Source organism: Hyla sarda, chromosome 6 (genome assembly GCF_029499605.1).
Source record: "Hyla sarda isolate aHylSar1 chromosome 6, aHylSar1.hap1, whole genome shotgun sequence".
NCBI classification, from domain to species: domain Eukaryota; kingdom Metazoa; phylum Chordata; class Amphibia; order Anura; family Hylidae; genus Hyla; species Hyla sarda.
In genome coordinates this window covers 253,002,587-253,029,820 of record NC_079194.1, presented here as the reverse complement: position 1 = coordinate 253,029,820, position 27,234 = coordinate 253,002,587, and the positions used below count along the sequence as shown (strand labels likewise).

At 43.8% G+C, this 27,234-nt stretch overlaps 1 protein-coding gene across 1 annotated transcript in view; it reads right to left on the bottom strand.

Moving 5' to 3' along the window:
* Window positions 1–21,995, bottom strand: part of CAPN1 (calpain 1) — an 82,045-nt gene extending 60,050 nt beyond the window's left edge. Inside the window, exons 1-3 of the mRNA XM_056526948.1 lie at window positions 21,657–21,995; window positions 14,369–14,665; window positions 1,666–1,735 (exon numbers count right to left, since the gene is read on the bottom strand). Coding sequence (XP_056382923.1) covers window positions 1,666–1,735; window positions 14,369–14,635 — 337 coding nt within the window. The 5' untranslated portion in view covers window positions 14,636–14,665; window positions 21,657–21,995. The remainder of the gene's footprint in view (window positions 1–1,665; window positions 1,736–14,368; window positions 14,666–21,656) is intronic.
* Between the last annotated feature and the right edge of the window lie 5,239 nt (window positions 21,996–27,234).

The window sequence follows — 27,234 nt, the reverse complement described above, 5'->3', positions numbered from 1 at the left end:
TAGGTAGCGCAACACATTTTCTCCACATTAGGTGGCCGTAGCACAGTTTCCCCACATTAAGTAGCCGTAGCACAGTTTCCCCACATTAGGTAGCGCAACACATTTTCTCCACATTAGGTAGCCGTAGCACAGATTCCCCACCTGGCAGAGGTGCACACTATAAGTGACGTCCCTGCACGGCACTCGCGATGACGTCACTCACCACGCGCACCTCCACCAGGAAGTCCCCGCAGGTAGATGTAAGTAGCAGTTTAGTGACAGGGCAAGACTGGTTGCCCCGTCATATGTGCACCGGGTCCCATGTAGCAGTGTTTGCCAAAGTGTGTGAAGTCTTCCGGCATTTAGCCCTGCTTGCCCGAAGCAGGGCTAAATGCCTGAAGAAATCCCCTGCCCGGCGCCCATAACAGGGGGGAAATTTCCTCCAGACTCCAACATAGCAATCAATAAATCCCTGGATCAACGTTCTATCCCTAAAAAGGTAGTGTCCATAACCTGTAATGATATTAATCTTTAACCTTCCAGAAATGTATCCATTTATTGAGTTCACCATGACCACTTCCTCTGGTAGAGTTCCATAGTCTCACTGCTCTTACAGTAAAGAACCCCCTTATGTGCTGGTGTAGAAACCTTCTTTCCTTTAGACGTAGAGGATGTACCTTCATCATGGGAGAGATCTCAGTATTGCCCTCCAGATATATTTATACATAGTTATTAGGTCGCCTCTTAGCCGTCTTTTTTCTAAACTAAATAACTGTAATTCTAATAATCTTTCTGGGTACTGTAGTCCTCACATTCCATTTATTACTCTGGCTGCCCATCTTTGAATCCTCTCCAGATGCACTATATCTTTCTTGTGGTATATCTTTCTCCGGTCCCAGGATTGCACTACATAGTATTCCATGTGTGGTCTGACCAGTTATTTGTACAGTGGTAGAATTATTTTCTTGTAGTGGGTATCTAAGACCTTTTGATGCACCCCATGATTTTATTTGTCTTGGCAGCAGCTGCCCGACACTGGTCCCTACAGTTGTCAGTCATCCCCAGTGTTTTTCCATTTAATACATATTCCCAGCCGGTATTTTCCTCCCCATATGCATAACCTTACGTTGAACCTCATCTGCCACTTCCCAGCCCCAACCTCCAACCTATCCAGATCCATTTGTAACAGTGTACTGTCCTCTATTGTGTCATGTACTATACACAGTGCACTGTCCTCTATTGTGTAATCTACTATATACAGTGCACTATCCTCTATTGTGATAACCACTATGCCAAGTTTAATATCATCTGCAAATATTGACACTTTACTGTACAATCCCTCTACAAGGTCATTAATAAATATATTAAAAAGAATAGGGCTCAGATCCGACCCAGTGGTACCCCACTATAAACAGTCACGTGACTTTATTTCTTCTTCAAAAACATGCCCGCTAGTCAGGAAAGAATGATTCCAGCGGGAGCCAATAAAGCAACAGCCTGTTTCAGGGATTCCACACTTATTCTGGCTTCAAGACCAGAAACGTGGAATCCGTGAAACAGGCTGTCGCTTTCTTGGCTACAGCTGGAGTCATTCTTTCCTGACCAGCAGACATGTTTTTAAAGAAGAAATAAAAGTCAAGTTTTAAAAGGGGTGAGTGCCAACACTAGTTCCTTATTATTACTTACCAAGAGCTCCCTGGCAGATGTCTGTTCTTGTTGCACCATCCACGATAAACTGGGGGTTTGAATCAAGTTGCTGTATATCACGAAAGAAGGAAAGAAAAAAGAGTTCGAAGTTAAACAAACGCTTACATAATAAATTATAAGTATATTAATAATTTGTATTACTTTTATTCGTTTATTTATGTATTTACTATTTATTCTTTAAAGTATTTTGACCAAAAATTGCATGATTGTAAGAATATAAGTAGCTGCATGAAATACGGATAACATGTATGTATGTATTTATACATTTATAATCATTACTGGTGATGCCGGTCATGAAATTACATAAAAATGCAATTATTATACCAGCTGTGCTAAGATGTAATGATACATGCAATAAATACAGGTCATTCATCGATTTTCAGTGTGTGCGTTTTGTGTGTGACATGCAGTTGAAGGGCGTTTCCCATAATGGACACTCATTGAACAAATCCTAACCACGGGAGTTGGTCCCCCCCCCCCCACCCATCGCAAGAAAAGGGGTCTCATGCCCCCTTGTAGTTGAATATGTGGGCTATTGCTTCATTCCATGCTATGGACTGACAGCCTAAAACAGAGCATAGGGGAACCTGCCAAATACAGTTTGTAGGACAACCACAGCTACTGAATACCCCAGACTTTGTGCTCATAGGTCTTCCGTTGCACAGCATCATGTTAAACATACATAACGCAACCTAAACTTGGTGTATCTGTCACTACTCAGAAAGAGCTGCATAAATGAGGTGGCAATTTTCCTTTAAAGAATAGCAATTATTTTAAGAAATGTACAGTGTCCTAGTACCCATGTCCCAGCTACAAAAAGTATGACAATGTTGTGTGGCTGAGCAATTCTTAATGCCTAAATCTGCTTTTATGGTAATGTGAGTTAACTTCTGTTCTGTACGACATACTGCCATTTTAGCATACACTGATGTTAACATTTGCATTATGACTCCCCAGTCAGTTTCTATGTAGAAGTCTCTGAAAAGGCAGAGAGGAGCCCCCTCTCCCTAGAGTCCTAAAGCAACAGTTCAGTCTGGCTATAGCCAGAGTAATGCACAAATCTGTCCTAACTCTGCTCCTGCTAGGCAGACCAATTTAATCTGAGGCTGGCTCTACCAAGAGAAGTGTATACACCAGAGTGTAGTGTCTAAATAGTAAAGTTTAGGCCTCGTCAGGGACCCGCTAAAGCTTGCTGCAAGCAAGAACCAACCACTATTCTAGTTGCAATAACCATCTAAGCTGTGACAGATCTGGGTTGTGTGCACAGTGATCATGGCACTGTGTGAGAGTTTTGGTGTATTTTACAGAAATGGTTCTCTCCAGTCCACCCTGTGGAGGCATCTTTCTTATCCTATCCCAAGTTAGTTCTGCTGGCTAAACACATCATGAAAAGTTTCTTCAGTGTATGCCGTGTGCATAGGGTATTGTGTCACAAAACTGTGAGAAAAGTGTTCAAGTATTTGCACCACAGAAACCCAACCTGTTTAGGTCCTCCAAACTAAAGTTAAATCCATTTGGATTGTGCCTGTATCTACATATGCATCTGTCTAATAAACTCACTAGTATCAACTCGAAAAAGTGCAGAAGCACCATAGAGACTTTCAGTTAGTATATCTGCTATTAAAGTATCCCTAAAGGCAACAGTGTACAACACAACAACTTAAAAACTGTAACTTTGTAACCCTGTACCGCAATGCGCTGTCCCCATCGGGGGAAATACTCACATATCACCCGCAAGCGCTGCCCTCCTTGTCCTCCTGTTTGTTGCGGCCCCCGTGCTGACACTCTATACTGTGCAGTATCCCTATGCCCGGGTTGCAAAATGTAAATAAAATAAACTTTAACGCATGTTCCTACGTCGGCCTTACGCTCTTCCTGGGGATGGGGACGTCGGAGAGCCGTCAGCGTATCAGCGGCCGCAGCGATGTTCCGCATCGGCCGGTGATAGGCTGAGCCCACTGTCATGTAAGAAGCCAGCTTCTTACATGACAGTGCGCTCAGCCTATCACCGGCCGAGGCGGAACATCGCTGCGGCTGCTGATGGGCTGACGGCTGTCCGGCGTTCAAATCCTTAGGAAGCTGGTCCGGACCAACGGGGAAGGTGAGTTAAAGTTTATTTTGTTTACTTTTTGCAGCCCGGGCATAGGGATACTGCACAGTATAGAGTGTCAACACGGGGGACGCAACAAACAAGAGGAAAAGGAGGGCAGCGCTTGCGGGTGATATGTGAGTATTTACCCTGATGGGGACAGTGCGGCGCTGGGCTGATAATTAATTGGGGGCGGGGGCAGAACAGAGCTCGCAGGTCACATATGATTAGTTTCCCGATGGGGACAGCGCAGCGCTGGGCTGATAATTCATTCCCGAGGGGGAGGGGCCAAACTGGAATTGTGGTATGGGGAAAAATTCATATAGTGCAGGACAAAAATTTCGGTATGCGCTATGAAACCGTATACCGCCCAGCTCTACAATGACACTCTTGTCCTCATATCCCAATGTTATATCTCGTCCTTATATCCTGACCTCAGGTGGGGCTGAGCTGTGATGAAGAGATTGTAGGCCAAAAATAGAAGGGTTCCTGGCTTTGTGGTGCTTGTGAGAGGGGCATGGCTTGCAAGCTGGACCGTCACATTCACCTAAAGATGCAGAGCTATTAAAGCAAGTTGGTGCTGAGCTGTGATGAAGAGATTGTGGTTGAAGGACTTGTAATGTGGGTGTATTGGGCAAAAGTTTAGTTTTGGCCTTGAGCCTAAACAAAATAAGGGGCCGAAAATGAAAGGGGCGTGGCTTTCAGAAGGGTTGCAAGCTGGACTGACACACTCACCAGGAGATGCAGAGCGGAGCTTGTAGTGCAAGGTGCCGGATGTTCCATAGACTGTCATTGGGAATTTAGACAAAAACCCAGACCCTTGATTGAAAGTCAATAAGACTGTTTATAAATATGTACAATATAAAGTGGGAGATTTATCAAAACCAGTGCAGAGGAAAAGTTGCCCAGTTGCCCATGGCAACCAATCAGATTACTTCTTTCATTTTTAACAAGGCATCTGCAAAATGAAAGAAGCAATATGATTTGTTGCTATGGGCAATTGGGCACCATTTGGTCTGCACAAGTTTTTATAAATCTCCCCAAAAGAGTGGTATCCTTTCTGCTCTGTTCTTTTAGGGATCTGCGGGGGTCTCAGCACCCAGACTCCACTGATAAAACATTTGACATGTCACTATGCAGTAATGCAGTTTTAAAGGAGTTTTGAAGGCTTAAAAGGGGTTATCAAGGATTAGAAAAAAATATAGCTACTTTCTACCATAAATAGTGCCACCCTTGTCCTTAGTTTGTGTATGGTATTTGCAGCTCAGTTCCATTGAACTGGATGAAGCTAAATTTCCAGTGCCTCGAAAAAAAACTGTCCTGGCAGCACTCAGGAAACGTCTCTTCTTAGCCTTCGAGACTGAACCAAGATAGTGGGATAAGAGCGCCCTCTCAGGCAAGGGCAGGATAGAGTCTGAGAAAACCTGAATAAAGAGGTCGAAGACAGATGTCCAGAATAGATGGATCAAGAGGCAATCCCACCATGTATGTAGGTAGAAACCAACCACCCTTTCACAACACCAACAGATGGCAAACGCTGAGGGAAACATCTCATGTATCCTTTCTGGGCACCTGTACCATCGAGAGAGTATTTTAAAATTCCTCTCTTGCATCCTGGAGGAAACAGAAGTTTTGTGGGTGAGGAGGAACATTTTAGAAAGATCCCGCACCATGACAGTCTTACCAAGATCTACATGACAGCATTTGAAGACTTATCAACCCCACCAAGTCTTCACTGTTAGGATCAACTTTTTCTAAGATCTAGACCACAACAATCTAGGCAGCAAGTCAAAGAGCTCTGGGGTGTGGTTTGGTAGGTGTAATCTCAAAGTAATGCTTTTAGTTTTTAGCTGGAGATTGTATTAATTGGGTGAGCAGTTGTAACACTCACAGTAGTAGTGGATCCCCTGTACCTGCATGGAAGATGACGTGGGCCATACCAGGGAGCGAAGTCTAAGGTGCCACTGGTTTTCACCAGAGCCTGCCGCAAAGCAGGATGGACTTACTGCGGCAGGCGGCACCCAGGTTGCTACCACTTGTATGACTCTTCCACACAGATTGCTGAGATGTATTGTAGCACAGAAGGGATAGATGTCAGGATAGCAGAAGGTCAGGGCAGGTGGCACAGGTGCGTGGTCAAGAACATAGCAGGAGGTCAATAGACAGGCGGCACAGGAGCAAGGTCAGGTCATGGATCAGAAGGTCAGAAAATGGCAGGGCAACCACAGCAACTCTTTATCTAAGGCACTAGGCAAACAAAGATCTGGCACAGGGAAAGGGAAGTGCTGACTCTTATAGTCAGCACAGGTGACCACAATTAAGGGTGTACTGGCCCTTTTAAATCGCATAGCGCTGGCGTGCGCACGCCCTAAGGGACGGTGATGTGCGTGCCAGTGATGCGCAGGCAGAGAGGAGCTGGAGACAGCGTGTGGTAAGGAGATGCCCAGGACTTGCATGCGGGCGGGTCCCGCACAGCGAGTCCCGGAGCCACCGGTAACAGGAGGAGGAGAGCGCTCACGGTCAGAATGAATGACCGGAGGGAGCGCTGCTCGTAACAGCAGTATTTCAGGTTTTGGTAGCTTAAAGTAAGGTTTATCAGATTCCAACAAGAGCAAATGTTTCACTGGCTTTTACTGGTTTTAAATGAAAATAAAAAGTACCCACCTCACTGATCCCCATCAGTGCCATTGTGGCAGCACCCGATTTGCCATTGATCTCCTCATCATCATGTCCCCATCTCAACAAACAGGACATGCCTGCTCAGCCAATTGCTTGGCACATCAGTGACATCATACATAAACCAGTGATTGGCTTAGCAAGCATTTCCTTGTATCAAGATTGGACAAGAAAGTCAAGATCAGTGGGAGATTTGGGCACCGCCAGACAGGGAGCAGCAGGGAATAGTTTAGGAAAGTAGGGCTTTTTTGATTGTTGTAACCCAGTTTGCCCCCATTTTTATAAATTTTATCCAGCTGGCTTACTGTCAAATGTGACTGAGCTGCCAATAGATGTATAATGTCCCAGTACAGGATATATCCCTGTACAGTACTTAGGTCCTGTCAGGTTGAGTCCCTCATTGTCCTAAGGGCTCTACTGCAGTGTCTCCCCCGGTATTGAAGCTAGTGTTACTCTGTATAGTCAGTATAATGTTATGTACTGTGAGTATAAATTATGTTAAGGACATTTGGAGGTATCACATGTTATGTTAAGGACCTTTGGAGGTATCACATGTTATTTTCACCTGCTCTGTTATGTTACCCAGAGAGCACCAGTAAAACACATGACCTGCAGCTTGAGCTATGGGCATCTTGCTCAGCCCCCTTTATAAGAGGGGCAACCATTACAATCTCTCTCTTACACCGTCACTCCTGCAGAGGACAGCAAAGCGCAGACACCTCAGATCCAACATCCAGTACACCTGGAGGCCTCAAGCCTGAATATGTCAGTGGACTTACTGACATGTGCAGGCTTGAGGCCTCCAGGTGTACTGGATGCTGGATCTGAGGTGTCTGCCATCTATTTCTACTGTCTCTACCTACAACCAAGTCAAGTTACCAGTCAAGTCAATTATAGTCAAAAGTATTGCAACCCCAAGCAAGATGCAGGGCCCTTTCCGTATTACTGGCTGACTCTCTGGGATTCTGGCCTAGCTGTAAAGATTGTAACAACTGTCTAACCTCAGTAAAGCCTCCGTTAACCATAACCTGGTCATGGACTCTTCTTGCCCTGCCTAACCTTGGGATAATGGAGATATCGTTTGGGTGGTTACCGATCCCCAAAAACCCCTCTGGTGTCACGAACATTAGGGGTTAATAACATCTTACTCCTGGAGTTAATACCATTGCCCCATCCACCTAAACCCTTCACGCCCCGTGGTCACCCCACAACTTGGGGTCACCACAGATGCTATGACTACAATGCGTATAGAGCATATAAAAAGGGATGTCCCGATACAGATACTGGTATTAGCAACGATAACGGACAATTGCACGAGTATTTGTACCCATCCAAATACAAACAGAGCACAACCGTTTAGAGACTTTTCATTGCGATTTTTGCCTTAAAAGGTTGGTTTTTTTTTGTTTTTGTTTTTTGTTTTTAAAGAACATACTAAGTAATGATTTCAGTTGGTATCATGCATTGGTAAAGAATTTATAATGTGCGACTTTTCAGTTTGTCCCAACTGCACTAACTTAGGTTCAAATCTGCACCAGCCCCGACTTGGCTTACAAAATGAACTGCAATCAGCATTATTAAAAAGTCGAACATTTTGTCGCATGTGATAAAAAGTCGCACAAAAAGTTGCAGAGGAAGCATCATACAAAGTGGTATACTGAAATAAGAAATGTGATCAGCACCAGATTTATCACATACTCTGCATCATCTAATACATTTGGTGCAGGTACACAGTTACCACCACACAAATTAATGGGGGTAAAAAGACATTTAGCTACACCACTCTTGATGAATTCCCATAACTTACCCACTTCCCCACCAGGGTATTTTTGTATGTGAGTAGGTCCTACACCACGCTGGATATCGGAGAGAACAATGAAGAGGACTTAGCATATGTATGGAGCAGAGGTGAGAGGGTTTTCTATAATTTTTTTTTGGAAGGGACTTATTGAGAAAAACTAATGGAATTATGTACCTAATAGGAGGTTCTCTTCCTACCTGGCTACCTAACTACTGGAGACTTCTACCTACCTGAATACAGGGGGCTTTAAGCTAATATGGGGGATTCCATAACTAACTACTAAAGGCATATCGCAATTAAGAGTGTCAGTGAGTACTTCATGTTCAACTTTTGCCTTCACAAAATCTAGAGCCACCTCTGCTGTCACATGACATAAAAAAAAAAATATATATTGGTTGGAGTAATTTGGGGAAAAAAAGTATCGATACTTGTTCCAAAAAAAAATATGGATTCCGGACATCCCTAGCATAAGGCATGTAATACTGTAATTCAAAATTGATTTATTGATATTGGAGTGGAAGACAACTCCAACAGTCTTATAATTGCCCTTCTTAAAGTAGAACTCCATTGAAGGAACACTTTTCACCTATCAAAAGGCCTTAGGGACTGCCGGGGGACTGCTGTGCAGCAGGTCGCAGGGGAAGGGGGGGAGGTGGTGGAGTCCCGGTGGTCAGACTCTTGCGATCAGACACTTATAAGGGATGAGTATTCCTGCACTGGACTACTCCTTTCATTTAGACCTTTGAGACACAAAGGTTGAAGTAAACAGATGGTACTGTAACTTCGGCTTGGAAGGTTTTTCTCTTTCTATATGAGAAAACGTGGGTTAGCAGGGTCAGCGATAAAGTAGAGAATGTTACAGATCCTGTTTTCCTTTGCAGTGCCTGCAGAGTCTTGCTTGGAACCAGTGCTGAATGAGTCACTTTGGTACGTTCTAAGTGGCCTCCGGGTAGAATTCTGGAGAAGTGTCATCCAGCTGTGTGTTTAACAGTAGTATCTAGGATCAGTTGCCATTTGACTAAGGGCCTACACTGGCACCCAACTTTCATGTAGCAAATTGACCTGCGGCATACATAAAGGTGAAGGAGTCTGAATTATGGAATAAAATAGGGTCCATACTGGTGCTGGTTAACAGCACAACACCCATACCATCTGGGGGACTTTTTGCTTCCCCCCCCCCCCCCCAATCTTCTTTCCATGATCCTTGGGTTAAATCTCTACACTCTGGGATATGCCTCTTCTCTGCAGTTCTCCACAGCAGATACAAGAGCTGCCTCTATGCTGTGTATACCTTTACACTGCACAAATAAGACTATTATGCACAGCTTGAAGTAGCAAATTTAGGCCAGAAAGGATGGCAACATTTTTGAATAGGTGTACAATGTAGGTATAGGAATGCTTAGAACACAACAAATGCATAGGGCCAATGTCTACATAGGGACCACTAGAGTCGTCTTACCACTTACTTTAGGTACAAATACACTTTGTAATATAAATATTAAATGTGAGAACCATGCATCAGACTGTAACCAATGTTCAGGTGTGTAAATGTTCCAATGTCGCACCATTCACAAGACAAGCACAGTCTCCCCCACTGAGAATGCGGATGCAGCAGTGATCACGTTTAGCCTGTTTTTCAACCAGGCCACACCAATTGTGCCCTGCATAACATGCAAAGAACTCACCATCGGTTATATTAGTCATAATCCTTCTCCTGCTGTATTTTATTGCCTGGCTATACATATTACAGCAAACTGCTTAAAACAATGACCCTTTGCTATTTTAATGGCGCTATACATATGATAAAGGGGATTAATATGTAACAAGTACAATAAACTACATAAGTGACAAACTGCTACAGAGAGACACAGGACCCTACAGTCTATCAGTCATAACTCTTTTTATAGTTGTAAAAATAGCAGTTACGGAAAATGTTAAGCTTTAAAACATCATGGATGAATTTATGAGTTTTTAAGATTATCTCAAGATAGGAACCACAGGATGGCCACACCTGACCAATGCTCATTTCAAATAGGGGCCCTCAGGATCCCCTTTCTTATGATTGGTGGTGATTCCAGTTGGATCACCACAGACAAAGAGAGGCACCTAAAGTTGCCCATACACCATAGACAAATGTCAGCTGAACCCAGAAATTTTAGTGATACTGATCTGAAGAAGGGGGTGGCTCCTCCAAAACGTGTCATCCATTTCTTATATTGTTTTATTATTTAATAAACCACTCCAGTGTTTTGATATATCTCTGGTTTGGCCGCCATTTCTTACTGGACAGAGCAGTGCCATCTCAAGGGTCGTTTTTTTTCTCTACCTACTTCATTGATCTGTCTGGCTGCAGCTTACCCCTCCAGTCTCCATTTGGCTCTGTTCAAAGGAGGTGGGGAGGTTGGAGGAGATAGCTATTAAAAGTATATGTCAGTGGAGGTATTTTAAAGAGGACCTGTCAACTTTAATGGCACTGCTGGTATTTTATTTCCACTTGTGCTAACCCTCTGTTAATCTACCTGAAAATGTATAAATATACTGACTGCTGGGTTACCAATCCCTTACCAACAAAGTACGTTCATACACAGTGTGTCAACTGTTACAGACTCTGTTGGGTCTCATTGACAAGTTGAATAATAACACCCATCAGTTTATTCATTAGTTTCCAGGAAGATTAACAGAGGAATGACACAAAATACTAGAGGTAAAGATGGTCAAGGATTATAGTTTTGGGGAGGTATGTATCTACTAAAACATGTGAGGAAAGGTGACAAGTTCTTAGTATAACCTAAATAACTGAGAGGACTTTACTATCCGTGCCTGTCTATAGCAAGAGCTGGTGAGAAAGCTGCATGTGGATGTATAACATGGCGTATTGGGTGTGGTTGGATGGCATATCTCTTGTCACTCTGCCAAAGGAAAATATTTTCTGATCATTGGGAATTTTACAACGATAAAAAGAAACTCAAGCCTTTATTGGTGACTTTTTTGAAAAAAGATATATAATACAGTATAATGAAACGTCTCTATAAATGTTAGCAAAAATGAATTTTAATCGCTTACATTACTATACTCATACAAAGCTGACAAAATATACCCTAAAATTGTCTTCATGGTTAAACCCGTAAAGATCACAGTCAACTAACTCCCCCCTTCATACTTCAAAACAGCACCTCAGATTTCAGCTTCCTGGATATTCTGCTTAAAGGGGATGTTCCATTAACGGGGTTAGGAAAAACTAGAAAATAAATTAGCAAAAATATAGCTGCTTTCTTCCATAAACAGTGCCACTTTTGTCCGCAGTTTGTATTTGGTAATGCAGCTAAGTTCTATTGAAGTGATGAAGCCAAGCCGTACAGCTATACTGGTTTTTGTGGAAGAAAGCGGCCATGTTTTTGTAATCCTGTATAACCCATTTAACACTTATCTTCCAGGGGAGGGGATAAAGTGTATGAACTTAAGGGGGTCCAACCACTGGGATTCTGAAATCTCAAAAAACGCATTTTTCCAAAGTTCCTGATAGACAGGAGCAGCAATTGGGCACATGTTCTGCCCCTTTTTTCACTAGCTTTGAGACTGACGAAGATAGCCATGTGCTGTACTTGGCTGCTGTCCTCAAATTCTGGCAGTAGCTTTGAGAGACCTGTTCTACAGATCACAATTGGTAAATATATAATTCAGTGGACCTGTCACCTCGAATTGAAGTGTAGCCATGCCCTCCCCAGTCCCACCTTGTCCACTATTAGGCGGCAGGGGGTCAACAGCCGTTACTTTTTAATTATCCAATCTATAAAGAATTCACCCCTTCTCTATTAACCTCCCTTCAAGTGATCCCATTTAATTCTAATTTAAATCTCATGTCCCCCGATTCCCCGTCCCTTCACATTTTCTAAAGAAACATATAAAGAGAGAAAAATAATAATAATAATTTTTACTCTATTTCCCTTTACTTACTCATCTCCTAGTTCCCTCTTCATAATATAACCTTCTGACTTTCGCATGTTATACCATTCAACACATTTAGGACTTTTTGGGGGATATCCAGTTTTTAATGATCAACATTCTGGCATAAAAAAGCATCCTTACACATTTTAATTTTATATTCGTATTTGCTTTTATGTCAGTGTAATCTCCCAGTATTGCCAAGAGGGGAGAAAAAGTTATACGTATATCCGTAATCTCCTCAATCTTACCAGATATATTTCTTTCCAAAATTTAAAGGGGTTATCCAGGAAAAAACATTTTTTATATATCAACTGGCTCCAGAAAGTTCAACAGATTTGTAAATTACTTCTATTAATTTTTTTTAATCCTTTCAGTACTTATGAGCTTCTGAAGTTGAGTTGTTCTTTTCTGTCTAAGTGCTCTCTGATGACACCTGTCTCGGGAACCGCCCAGTTTAGAAGCAAATCCCCATAGCAAACCTCTTCTACTCTGCAGTTCCCGAGACAAGCAGAGATGTCAGCAGAGAGCACTGTTGCCAAAAAGAAAAGAACAACTCAACTTCAACAGCTGATAATTATTGAATGGATTAAGATTTTTTAATAGAAGTAATTTACAAATCTGTTTGACTTTCTGGAGCCAGTTGATATATATAAAAAAGTTTTTTCCTGGATAACCCCTTTAATTATTTCAGGGCAACTCCATAATATATGTAAATGTCCATAATATATGTAAATGTCCGGCTTTCTCTGTATTGCATCTACTACATTTACTACTATTTCTTATACCTATTTTTTCCAGAAAAAGGGGCGAATAATAGAGTCTGTATACTATATTAAACTGCATTATCCGATAATTTAAATTTGGTGATACATAACTAATATTTCTTAGTACTTTCTTCCACCTCCTCACATCAATGTGGCCAATCTCGTTCTGCCACTGATGAAAACTCCTGTGCTCTTTTTAACTTTTAGATGACCTCCCCATTTCTGTATACACCAATTATATAGGGTTCCTGGTTACCGTATTTTTCGCCATATAAGAAGCTCCGGCATATAAGATGCACCCAATTTTAAAAGGATGAAAATCTAGAAAAAAAAGATTCTTAACCTTCAACCTGCGGACCTCCAGATGTTGCAAAACTACAACTCCCGGCATGCCCGGACAGCCGTTGGCTGTCCGGGCATGCCAGGAGTTGTAGTTTTGCAACATCTGGAGGTCCGCATCTTGAAGACCACTGGTATAGGAGGTAATACTCACGTGTCCCCGCCGCTCCAGACCCGTCACCACTTGTCCCCGTCGCTCCGGAATGTCTCTGCAGCCCGGCATCCTAGCTCTCCGTCGCCGCCATCACGTCGCTACGCACGCCGCTCCTATTGGATGACTGGATGGCGTGCGTGACGAAGTGATGACGACGAAGGAGAGCGCCGGCCATGCAGGGGATCCCGACACGGAGCAGACACCGAGGAGGCAGGTAAGGTCCCTCCCGGTGTCCTGTAAGCTGTTCGGGACACCACAATTTCACCGAGGCAGTCCCGAACAGCCCGACTGAGCAGCCGGGTTAGTGTCACTTTCGCTTCAGACACGGCGGTCAGCTTTGATCGTCGCGTCTGAAGGGTTAATACAGGGCATCACCGCAATCGGTGATGTCCTGTATTAGCCGCGAGTCCCAGCCGTTGATGGCCGCAGGGACTGCCGCGATAGGACAGGGATTTAATGTGCATTTGCCGTATAAGACGCACAAACTTCCCCCCCCCCCCCCCCCCCAGTTTTGGGGAAGAAAAGGTGCGTCTTATACGGCGAAAAATACGGTATTTTACCGCCAGGTATCTTAACTATCATCCCTTATTTTACCGGGTAAATACATCCATCTCTCCCAATGAACTCCAAGAAGACATTTCATAATCCATTATATTCTAACCAACCTCCCTCTTTTAAATTAAATTCTTCTATATAGAGCAGGAAGAGCTGAGCAGATTGATATATAGTTTTATGGGAAAAGTTCCAGGCTAACTTGTCATTTATTAATTCTTATTCGGAACTAGGTAGTCAAGTGGGTGGTCCTACTCAGTAATTGACAGATATCAGTGAATATAGAAACGGCAAGAAAAGCAAACAGAAATGCAGCTGTCACTATGTATGCAAAATTTATTTGAGTCACTGAAGTTTCTTACCGTTGGCCGGACCCATTTAACTCCATAGGTCTTAGATGAGTTTGGACCAAGCTCCTTAAAGCCCAGTGAGTAAGCAGAAGGAGGAAAGGTGTCATCTTTAAAGAGAGTCCCACTTTGTAAACACTCATGCAGAATCCGGTCATAATCTTGCCCTAAAAACTTCACAGCGTTTTCATGTTTTCCTATGCCCAGTTCTTGGTCCCGTTGCTTCTGCAGCTGGGCAGAGATCCCTGTAGCATACACTGGAACAATAACTTCCTCAGACATCTTGGCTCTCCAGCAGATCGGCGTCTACGTCTGAAACATACAGGCATCACGTAATTTAAATTTCTAATAAGATCATTCTAAATAAAAAAAGAGAGTGAATCAAGCATATTCTTTCCAAATTCATTACCATTAGAAAGGTAGTGAAGCTTAGCAAGGAAATACTTAGGCTAAGTTCACACTAAGAAATTTCCAAGCAGAATTCCATTTTAAATCTCCTAAATTCCAGTGCACCAGAGTCTCATTGTTATTAAAGTGGTACTCCAGCCCTAATACATTTTATCCCCTATCCAAAGGATAGGGGATAAGATGTATGATAGCGGGGGTCCCAACTTTGTGAGATCTCCGCATCGCTGGAGGCTCCGAGTGTGTAGAGTGGCAATCACGTAGCCGGAGTATAAGGACGTTATGCCCCGCCCACTCAATGCAAGTCTATGGGAGGATCAAGCTCATTTTCACCTTAAGGACGAGCATTTTTTGCACATCTGACCCACTGACACTTTAAGCATTAATAACTCTGGGATGCTTTTACTTATGAATTTGATTCCAAGATTGTTTTTTCGTGACATACTCTACTTTAACATAATGGTAAATTTTCGTCGATACTTGCATCATTTCTTGGTAAAAAAATTCCAAAATGTCATGAAAAATTTATAAATTTTGAATTTTTCTAACTTTGAAGCTCTCTGCTTGTAAGGAAAATAGACATACCGAATAAATTATATATTGATTCACATATACAATATGTCTACTTTATATTTGCATCATAAAGTGGACATGTTTTTACTTCTGGAAGACATCAGAGGGCTTCAAAGTTCAGCAGCAATTTTCCAATTTTTCCCACAATTTTCAAAATTGGAATTTATCAGGGACCAGTTCAGGTTTGAAGTGGATTTGAGGGTCCTTTATATTAGAAATACCCCATAAATTACCCCATTATAAAAACTGCACCCCTCAAAGTATTCAAAATTACATTCAGAAAGTTTGATAACCATTTAGGTGTTTCACAAGAATAGCAGCAAAGTGAAGGAGAAAATTCAAAATCTCCATTTTTACACTAACATGTTGTTGTAAACCCAGTTTTTGAATTTTACAAGGGGCAAAATGAGAAAAAGCCCCCCAAAATTTGTAACCCAATTTCTTTCGAGTAAGGAAATACCTCATATGTGGATGTAAAGCTCTTTTTGGGTGCACTAGAGGGCTCAGAAGGAAAGGACGACAATGGTATTTTGGAGAGTGAGTTTTTCTGAAATTGTTTTTGGGGGGCATGTCACATCTAGGAAGCCCCTATGGTGCCAGAACAGCAAAACAAAAAAACACATGGCATACTATTTTGGAGAAACTAAACCTCTCAAGGAATGTAACAAGGGGTACAGTGAGCCTTAACACCCCACAGGTGTTTGACGCCTTTTCGTTGAAGTTGGATGTGTAAATTAATTTTTTCTTCACTAAAATGCTGGTTTTTCCCCAAATTTCACATTTCTACAAGGGGTAATAGGAGAAAATGCCCCCCAAAATTTGTAACCCCATCTTGTCTGAGTATAGGAAATACCCCATGTGTGGACGTCAAGTGCACTGCGGGCGCATTACAATACTCAGAGGAGAAGGAGTCACATTTTACTTTTTGAAAGCAAATTTTGCTGAAATGGTTTTTGGGGGGCATTTCACATTTAGGATGCCCCTATGGTGCCAGAACCGCATAAAATAAAAAAAAACACATGGCATACTATTTTGGAAACTACACCCTTCAAGGAACATAACAAGTGGTACAGTGAGCCTTAGCACCCCACGGGTGTTTGAGAAATTTCCGATAAATTAAAATGCTGGTGTTACCCCAAATTTTTCATTTTTATTTTTTCTAATAGGAGAAAAAGCCTCCCAAAATATGTAACCCCATTTCTTCTGAGTATGGAAATACCCCATATATGGATGTAAAGTGCTCTTCGGGCGAACTACAATGCTCAAAAGAGAAGGAGCGCCATTGAGCTTTTGAATAAAGAATTTGGTTGGAATAGAAGTCAGGGGCCATGTGCATTTACAAAGCCCCCGTGTTGCCAGAACAGTGGACCAACCCCCACATGTGACCCCATTTTGGAAACTACACCCCTCACAGAATTTAATAAAGGGTGCAGTGAGTATTTACACCCCACTGGCATTTGACAGATCTTTGGAACAGTGGGCTGTGCAAATGAATAATAAAATTTTTCATTTTCACGGACCACTGTTCAAAAAATCTTTCAGACACCTGTGGGATGTAAATGCTCACTGCCCCCTTTATTAAATTCTGTGAGGGGTGTAGTTTTCTAAATGGGGTCACTTGTGGGGGGGTCCATTGTTCTGGCACTATGGGGGCTTTGTAAACACACATGGCCTTCAATTTCGGACACATTCTCTCTCCAAAAGCCCAATGGCGCTCCTTCTCTTCTGAGCATTGTAGTTCGCCCACAGAGCACTTTACATCCACATATGGGGTATTTTCAAATCCAACTTTAATAAAAATTCGTCAAACACCTGTGGGGTGTTAAGGCTCACTATATCCCTTGTTACGTTCCATGAGGGGTGTAGTTTCCAAAATGGGGTCACATGTGGGTATTTAGTGTTTTGTGTTTATGTCAGAATCGCTGTGAAATCAGCCACCCCTGTGCAAATCACCAATTTAGACATAAAATGTATATGGTGTGCTCTCACTTCTGAGCCATGTTGTGCGCCGTAGAGCACTTTACGTCCACATATGGTGTATTTCCGTACTCAGGAGAAATTGCGTTACGAATTTTGGGGGTCTTTTTATTTTTTACCTTTTACCGCCTGTGAAAATTTTGAGTATGGGGCAACACCAGCATGTTAGTGTAAAAAAGTATTTTTTTTACACTAACGTGCTGGTGTAGACCCCAACTTTACCTTTTCATAAGGGGTAAAAGGAGAAAAAGCCCCCCAAAATTTGTAACAAAATTTCTCCCGAGTACAGAAATATATATGTGGCAATAAACTGTAGCCTTGAAATCCGACAGGGCTCTAAAGCGAGAGAGCGCCATGCGCATTTGAGGCCTAAGTTGGGGATTTGCTTCCGCCACCAAAATACCCTACGGCAGTGTTTCCCAAACAGGGTGTCTCCAGCTGTTGCAAAACTCCCAGCATGCCTTGACAGTCAGTGGCTGTCCAACAGTACTGGGAGTTGTTGTTTTTCAACAGCTAGAGGCTCCATTTTGGAAACAGTGTCGTACGGTGTAGGGGTATATGTATATGTAGTGTTTTACTTTTATTTTGTGTAGGTGTAGTGTAGTGTTTTTAGGGTACATTCACACGGGCAGGGTTTTACAGTGAGTTTCTCGCAAGGGAGTTTGAGTTGGGGTGGAAAATCTGCTGCATCTCAAACTTGCAGCAAGAAACTCTCTGTAAACCCTCGCCCGTGTGAATGTACCTGTACATTCACATTGGGGGGGAACCATCAGATGTTGCAAAACTACAACTCCCAGTATGCACTGACAGACCATACATGCTGGGAGTTGTAGTTATGCAACAGCTGGAGGCACATTGGTTCCAAAACACTGGGCAGAGTGTTTCGTAACCAGTGTGCCTCCAGCTGTTGCAAAACTACAACTTCCAGCATGTACGGTCTATGTATGCTGGGAGTTGTAGTTTGCAACAGTTGGAGACTGGTTGCGAAACACTGAGTTAGGTAACAAACTCAGTGTTTCGCAACCAGTTTGCCTTCAGCTGTTGCAAAACTACAACTCTCAGCATGCACTTATAGCCGAAGGGCATGCTGGGACTTGTAGTTATGCAACAGCTGGAGGCACATTACTGCAACTCCCAGCATGCCCTTTGGTAGTTTGTGCATGCTGAGGGTTGTAGTTATGCAATTGCTGGAGGCACACTTTTTCATAGAAAAAATGTGCCTCCAGCTGTTGCATAACTACAAGCCCCAGCATGCACAAACTACCAAAGGGCATGCTGGGAGTTGTAGTAGTGCCTTCTCCTGTTGCATAACAACAATTCCCAGCATGCACTATTGTGCATGCTGGGAGTTGTTGCTAAGCAACTGCAGAAGGCCAGCCTTACCTCCTGCTGTTGCTCTACAGGATCCTCCTGCCACTCCAGGGGCCTCGATCCTGCCGCTAATGCCGGAGATTGGGGGCCCCCACTCCAGGTACTCAGTCCTGGCACCCGTTCTCGCCCTCCAGAATAGGGGCACAGCGTGTGCGTTAGGGACACTCTTACAGCAGGAGTCCTGCTTCAGGACCTCACTACTGCTGCTATAGGGCGATAGGTGCCGTGTTGGACAGCACCTATCACCCTTATTTTCCCGGAATCGCCACAAATCGCCGATCTGAATTGGTCTCAGGACCCCCCCAGGGGTTTGCACGGGGGGGGGGGGGGCTGCTGAATGATTTCAGCAGGCATTCCCACGGGCGTACAGGTACGCCCTTGGTCCTTAAGTACCAGGACGTCAGGGCGTACCCGTACACCAGCGGTCCTTAAGGAGTTAATGGGATACCACCCCAGCCACACTACTAAATTTTGATGGCAGATATTCTGCTTGTCTCCTCATGTACAGTCAGTAAAGATAGAATTAATGGCCAATAACTGTGCCATCCTTCAACGAGTGTCATTCGACTTGTACATCCTCCATCAGTACTCAAATTGACAGCTATATGCCCGTGTAGAAGGACCCTTACTACTATCTGTATTTTATATATATATATATATTATATATATATATATATATATATATATATATATATAAATATAACATACACACACACACAGACACATCATATCAGAATCAGCTTTACTTTCTTGTACCATCTTTAAATACAGGGAATACCCACTCAGCCAACCACTGGCCACAGCAATGAGTCCTCTGAGCCAGGGATTGGCTGAGCGAGCATTTCCAGCCATTTCTGATGTCTTGAGACAGGACCATTAATAGGCACCTAAGCAGCACTGGTACGACAGTGGCTAGGATCAGTCAGAAATCCTTATTTACTTTTTTTAACCCAGTCTGTCTCTTTTAAAGAAAGTAAATAATGGAGAAAAAAGATTTTTCCTGCAGAACAACCCTATTAATGCTAACACTATTTTATTTTATTTTACCTTCTATGTAGCCATTAACTTATTGTTATTTTAATTATTATCTTTCTTAATAGAATATAGAGAGTAAAGAACATCATTATATAACTATCATGGGAGACATAAAAGGATTACTTGGGGATAAAAAGCAAATGTGAGGAGTACATGTTTACCAGATTTTGGGGGGGGGGGGGGGGGGGGGGGGGGGGGCGATTGGTCAGGTGAGTATTTAAAAAGAAAATGCTTTTCAACCTTCCCACCAAACAAACCCCCTATGAATATCAGCCACCAGAACAGGTTTTCTATCTTCATCTTCTCATACTAGTGATGAAGAGCTGGTTACACAACACAAGGTATATCTGGTCACAGCAAAAGAACTCCAAAAGGTTTGGTATTTTAAAAGGCTTCAAAGTTTCTTTGCAGGTTTGGATACACAACACCTTCCTATTACATCTACATCTACAACTAACCAACGTCAATACTATTTGCATGTGCTTTATACTACTTACAGCAGTTCATGGGAGGTTTCGGCAGGATTTATTTTTTTGGGTGAGGCACAGGCTGGCAGGTTCTGCTTTTGAACTTAGTTCTGGCACAATGGCCAGGTTCTCTTTTCTTTTGCCTTTTCATCTGCTAATACACAATATATATATATATATATGTATATATATATATATATATATATATATATATATATATATATATATATAGTGACCCCCGACCTACGATAATTTCAACATACGATGGCCTCTCAGAGGCCATCGCATGTTGAAGGCAGCATCAACATACAATGCTTTTGTATGTTGGGGCCATTGCATAAACGGCTATCTGGCAGCGCAGACTGCTTCAGCTGCCGCCGGATAGCCGTTTACGGTGCCCCGTGTGGTCCAGTGACGATCACTTACATGTCCCCGGCGCTCCGGACCGTCCTCTTCGGGATCCCCCTGCATCGCCGTCGCTCTCCATCGTCGTCATCACGTCGCTGCGCACGCCATCCCAATAGGAGCGGCGTGCGTAGCGACGTGATGATGGTGATAAGGAACGACGATCCTGGGCAGCGGAGACGGTCTGGAGCGGCTGGGGCACCACGGGGAAGCGGCGACAGCGATGGATGGCGACATCCAGGGCAGCGGTGACGGTCCGGAGCGGCGGAGACAGGTGAGTATACCTTCCTATATTTAACATTGCACGGATCCCTCAACATACGATGGTTTCAACAAACGATGGTTCATTTGGAACGGATTACCATGGTATGTTGAGGAATCACTGTATATACACACACAAGTGTAATATCTAAAATATAGACCGTGCGGACGGCATAAGGTTCACATTTGGCTTTAAACATGGTACAGCAGTGCCCAGCCAGATGAACAATCTACTCCGTAAGGCAGTGGTCTCCAACCTGCGGACCTACAGATGTTGCAAAACTACAATTCCCAGCATGCCCGGACAGTCAACGGCTGTCCGGGCATGCTGGGAGTTGTAGTTTTGCAACATCTGGAGGTTCGCAGGTTGGAGACCACTGCTGTAAGGTATAGATGACTAGCAGCTCTAGTATTTTTGCTGTCCTCTATAGGGGAGGGAAATCACTAGTGATAAACCCCTGTGCACTTGTGCTGTATATAAGTGCTAGCGCAGTCCAGGCTTTCGTCACTTGTGTTATCACAATAAGGATAATAAATAAACGAACCTACTGCGGTCACTATATGCAGAAGAACCGTAGTCCTCGAGTTAGGACAAACTCATCTCTGCTACATCTATATCCCGATAAAAACACCGTCTACAAGTGTGAACGTTACGTATATGTGATTTTAGTTGCAAACATAACTTATCGGGGCCCTCAATCTGGTTACTACCCTTAAATATCCCGGTGAACACTCCTCCCAATCTTAAAATATCACAAGGGGGAGGGGGTCCTCGTGAAGACACATAGGGGTTACTTTTTGGCACCTACCTGTGCTGTTGACCCTGGTGGCTGCTCCTGAGGGTCTCTCGGTGTAGAATAGACTGCAGATTTCACCCTTCCTGGTAATTTTTTTGTCTGTGTTGCTCTTGCTGCAGTCTCCTCCCTGTTCTGCCAGTCTCTCTGTCACTCCCTGGGCCTGTCTCTCTGCAGACACTCCCTGAGCCTTGCTCTCCCAGCAGCTGTCTCTCCTGTTAGACCCAGCCTACTGTCAGTGTGTGGTGTGTGAGGTCTCTATCTATTGTGTCTCGCCCTCTTCTCTGTAGTAATCTGCGGCCATCATGTAATACCGGTTACTACTGTTTCTGTCATTCACCATATTGCCAAGTAGTTACCTCACAGTGAATCTTGTTCTGCTTGCCCTTACCCTTTGGTAGTGTCCTATGCTGCAGTTGTCTGCGGGTGACGCCTATAGCTGCAGGGGCGCTGCCTAAACTATTTGAGCCTGAGGAGAGTCTTAAAGCTGAGGGTGTGTTTGCACTTTCAGGTTTTTAATTGCAATTATTGAATACGATGCCAGAAACTGATCATGTATAGAGAACAAGTACAGTGGTCCCTCCACATACGATGGTAATCCGGTCCAAATGGACCGTCGTTTGTTGAAACCATCGTTTGTTGAGGGTTCCATGCAATGTAAAGTGTAGGACAGTGGTCTACAACCTGCAGACCTCCAGATGTTGCAAAACTACAACTCCTGGCATGCCCGGACAGCCAACAGCTGTCCGGGCATGCTGGGAGTTGTAGTTTTGCAACATCTGGAGGTCTGCAGGTTGAAGACCACTGGTATTGGAGGTTATACTCACATGTCCCCGCCGATCGGGACCGTCACTGCTCGTAACCGCTGCCTTGGATGTGGAGGGGCAAGCTGTGCATAACTAGCTTGCCCCCTGACTGGTGAGCAGTTAAGGGGTTAAGAAATATACAGGCAATGTTTTTTAGCCCCCCTCCCCCGCCTGTAAAAACTTGTTGGTAATTATAGTGGTATGTCCCATGGGTGGGGGGGGGGGGGGGGGGGGGTTAGGAGTGCACCAATCAGGGGTCTAATAGTTTCCTGGGCTTTCAGGGGCCCTCCCCTGGGTACTTATAGCTGTGGTGTCTCCCTTCCCCCCTCAATCTACCCAGGACCCGGAGTTTTGCCCTCCCTCCCTCCCTTTTTGTATCTCTGTTTATTGTAAGTCACAGCTTGGCGGTAAGAAGACGGTGAAAACGGGGTCAACCCGGGGTAGACCTCCACACAGGACAGTGTGGCAGCACCTCTCGGGTTGGCAAGAAGCCAATCGGTGTCTTTGTTACAGTTAAATTGTTATTTATATAAGTAATTTTATAAATAAAGCTGTGGCCGATCTCCACCTACGGAAAAGATAAATTGTTGTTGTGTCAGTTATTATTTAATTAATTATTGTAGTAAGGGGGAGGGGTAGTTATAACCTGCTAGGAGGTAATTGTGTCTCAACAGTCTCGCCGTCCATCGCTGTCGCCGCATCCCCGAGGTGTCCCCAATGCTCCGGCAAGGCCTCTGCTTCCCCGGCATCCTCGCTCTCCGTCACCGCCATCACGTCGCTACGCACACCGCTCCTATTGGATGACGGGACGGCGTGCGCAGCGACGTGATGACGACGATGGAGAGCGCCGACGATGCAGGGGATCCCGAAGAGGACGCGCCGGAGCCCCGAGGACAGGTAAGTGATCGTCAGCGGACCACACAGGGCACCGTAAACGGCTATCCGGTGGCAGCTGAAGCAGTCTGCGCTGCCGGATAGCCGTTTATGCGATGGCCCCGACATAAAAAAGCATCGTATGTTGATGCTGCCTCTGAGAGACCATCGTATGTTGAAATGATCGTATGTCGGGGCCATCGTAGGTCGGGGGGGTCACTATATAGAAGAAAGAGACTCTCCTAAGAGCAGTTATATACCTCCCAAGTGTCCCTCTTTTTGCGGGACAGTCCCTACTTTTGACCCAAATCTCTTTGTCCCTTTGCTTCTTAAATGTCCCTTTTTTTGACCTGGGGATAACATTTGCATTAATGAACTTTCTACATTGCTGTCTGACTCCTAACTGTAAATTAGACCCCAACATGCATATTATTCCATCATCTAGGGTCATTTATAAAGAAGTGTTGAGGCTGCATGTAAGAATAAAACCTACATACATGCTACAAAGTGTCCCTCTTTGTTTGTGAAAAAAGTTGGGAGGTATGTTGTAATTAGAGATGAGCGAACTTACAGTAAATTCGATTCGTCAGGAACTTCTCGGCTCAGCAGTCGCTGACTTTTCCTGCATAAATTAGTTCAGATTTCAGGTGCTCCGGTGGGCTGGGTTCACACTGTCTCTTTGTTTCCGTAACAGTACATTTATTTTTGCTGCATACAAAAACAGTCAACGTATGCTATTATATATGGCAAAGCTTTCCAAACTCTGTTAGTGACACCCTTTTTTACACATGCATAGTTTGGTGAGACACTCCTCCCCGTACCGCGCATCCTATGATACACGGCATTAGAACAGTATCAACATTACTAATGTGGCTGCTACCCCCTTGTGCCATTTAATTCCCCCCTCCCTTGATCACCTCTGTGTAATTTTTTCCTCATTCTTGATCCCCTATGTCCCTTTACCCCCCCCCCATGATCCCCCTCGTGCTACTTCATTCACCCCTAGTGCCACTTGACTACCCTTCTTCATCACCCCCTGTGCCACTTTATCCTTGTGCAACTTCATTCCCCCGAGGATTGGGGAGTTTACGTTATCTCTCTGTATTTCACCTGGCATTTCATTTTCCTCAGTGAATACAGTGGAGAAGAATTTGTTTAATATATTTGATTTTTCCTGATCCCTGTTTATAATTTCTTCTTTATTGTTTTTTTTAAAGGGCCAACACTTTCATTTTTAACCTGTTTGCTATTTATATAAATGGTAATTAATCTTTTTGTCTCTATTTTTGTGGCTTTTATCTGATTTTTACATATTCAACATTTTTCTCTATAGCTTTTTAATGTTTCTTCACTGCCGTCCTGTTTTAGTAGTTTAAATGCTTTATTTTTGTCATTTATTGCCCCCTTAACATTTTTATTCATCCATATTAGTTTTCTTTTATTCCTGATCCTTTTATTCCCATAGGGAGGGGGGGGGGGTATTTATCAATTTTGCCTGTTGACCGTTTCTTTTTACCCTTTTTTTCACTTTGTTTTTTGCGGACATGCGCCAAATTTATCATTTGGCACACGTTGTTAGTAATTTTGTTCACAGCACCTCTTGAACAGAACTTACCGCCACAGAGGACAGTGTATTTGACCCTGTAGAGCAGCCATTTCGGAGTGCCTCTCATACAGTGAGAATTTAAGATATTTTTAAAAGTCTCCCATTTAGTGTCAGTATTCTCTGTAGTTTTTGAGGACATTATCCCATTTTATATTAAGGGCTTCTCTGAGTTGATCAAACTTTGCCTTCCTAAAGTTCAATGTATTTGTGGCCCGTCGAGAGATTCCCTTATTGAAGAACAAGTTATAATGTATTATATTGTGATCACTATTTCCTAGGTGTCCTTCTACCTGCACATTAGTCACTCTGTCAGTAAGTAATAAATATTTTTTTCCATGAAAATTATTTGTGGTGTCCCGGTACAGAACACGGTTCTGTACAGTTCTTGAGTCCCCTCAGGTAGAGTCCCTCGGGTTCATAGGACTCTCCTGCAGGGTCCCCCCCCCTGGATCATATGGTATTCTATTGTATGGGGGGGGGGGGGTGCCTGTGGTTTGGGTGTTGTCCGGTGAATGTGGACTGTATATAAAGGTTATTGGGATATTTACCCTTTATAGGACCTTCCTAAGGTCATGTGATGTGTGATCACATGATATACCCAGAGTTCCATGGGCACAGGTAACCACAGGCAACCAGCTACCAATGGGCTTTAGTCCAGCCCCCCTGATATATAAGGGGCTGTAGTCTACACATTCCCTCTCTTATCTCCTGGACCTAAAAGCAAGCACAAGTCCTGTACGAGTCAAGTCCAGCATATCTAGGCCAAAGCCTATAAACCTGCAGCCACATCAAATCTGTGAGTACAAGTCAAGTCCCTACTGTCCCTACGAAGTGATAACAGAAGTACAGTGGCCTGCAACATCATTATAATAACTACAAGTCCAAGCCGGCCTGAGAGGTTCCCTGTGTCCCAGTCACCTCTGTGGAAGTTGCCTGTTTGTAAAGACTGTTTTATGCCTTCTCCAAGTAAAAGTTCAAGTTGCATCAAATCCCTGCTTTGGACTCTCATTCATCACATGCCGTTTTTGGGCTGGTTGTCGGCGGTGTCCTACACCAAACAACCACACCCTGGCGTCACAAACACTATGGGTTAACAACATCTTGCCCCAGGGGTTGATACCATCCGATCCCACCACTCACTGCAACACCCTGTGGTCACCACATATTGTTGTTTTAGTTTTTATTGCATTATTGTCAGGACATGTCCAATGGTGTGGAGTTTACCATAGCAATCAGATTCCTTTTCTTTTTTTTAAGAATAGTTTTGCTTTACATCTCTTTTACTTAAAATATATATACATTTTTTACTAGACAATAAAAAAACATTTAGCTCCCTTTATTTTTTTTAATACTTCAGCAATTTTTTTTAATTCATTTTAAAAAAGATGGTGTACAGTTATGTCCTGATGTCCTTGGTGTTAAGGACCCAGGGCGTATCTGCACGCCATGGATGTTTCCATTCACAGTCAGTAATCAGCTGGTGAACGGAACAGGATGCCTGCTGAAATTATTCAACACCTCCCACTGATAATGTACAGGGTACACTACACTTAAACTAATCCACCTTCATATATAACCACCTTTAAATCTGCACTTCCAACCCCCATTTAAAAAAAAACCAAAAAAACAAACAAACATGTCTCGTACAGCACTGTTTCAGAAACTGAACCTCCAGCTGAAAAAACTACTCCCAGCATTGTCTGACAGCCATTGACTGTCCAGGCAGGGGCGGATCCAGAGTTTAGTCTCGGGAGGGGCACTATTAGAATATTTTGTGTTGGCGGACAGAAAATAAGGTGTTGCTTAAGGTACTTACAATATTAACCCCTACAGGACCCATGACGTAACGGTACGTCCCGACACCCTGGGTCTTAAGGACCTGGGACGTACATTTACGTCATGGGCAGATTTAGTCCCCGCCGTGCGCCGGGCGGGGATCGGAGCAGGATGCCTGCTGAAATCATTCAGCAGGCATCCCGTGCAAATGCCCAGGGGGGTCATCAGACCCCCCCATGTTGGCGATCGCGGCAAATCGCAAGTGAATTCACACTTGCGATTTGCGCGATTCCGGGTCATTACGGGTCTATAGTGACCCGGAATGTAAGGGGGATCGCGGGTGTCTAAGACACCCAGGATCCCCCTGAAGCGATAGGAGTGAGGTGGCACGGGTGCCACCCCTCCTATCCCTGCTATTGGTGGTCTAGACGCGACCACCAATAGCAGATCGGGGGCGGGGGGGTTTACTTTCGTTTTCCCCGTCCTGCCCACCCACAATAGGCGGGGCAGGACGGGGAAACGACGGGACCGG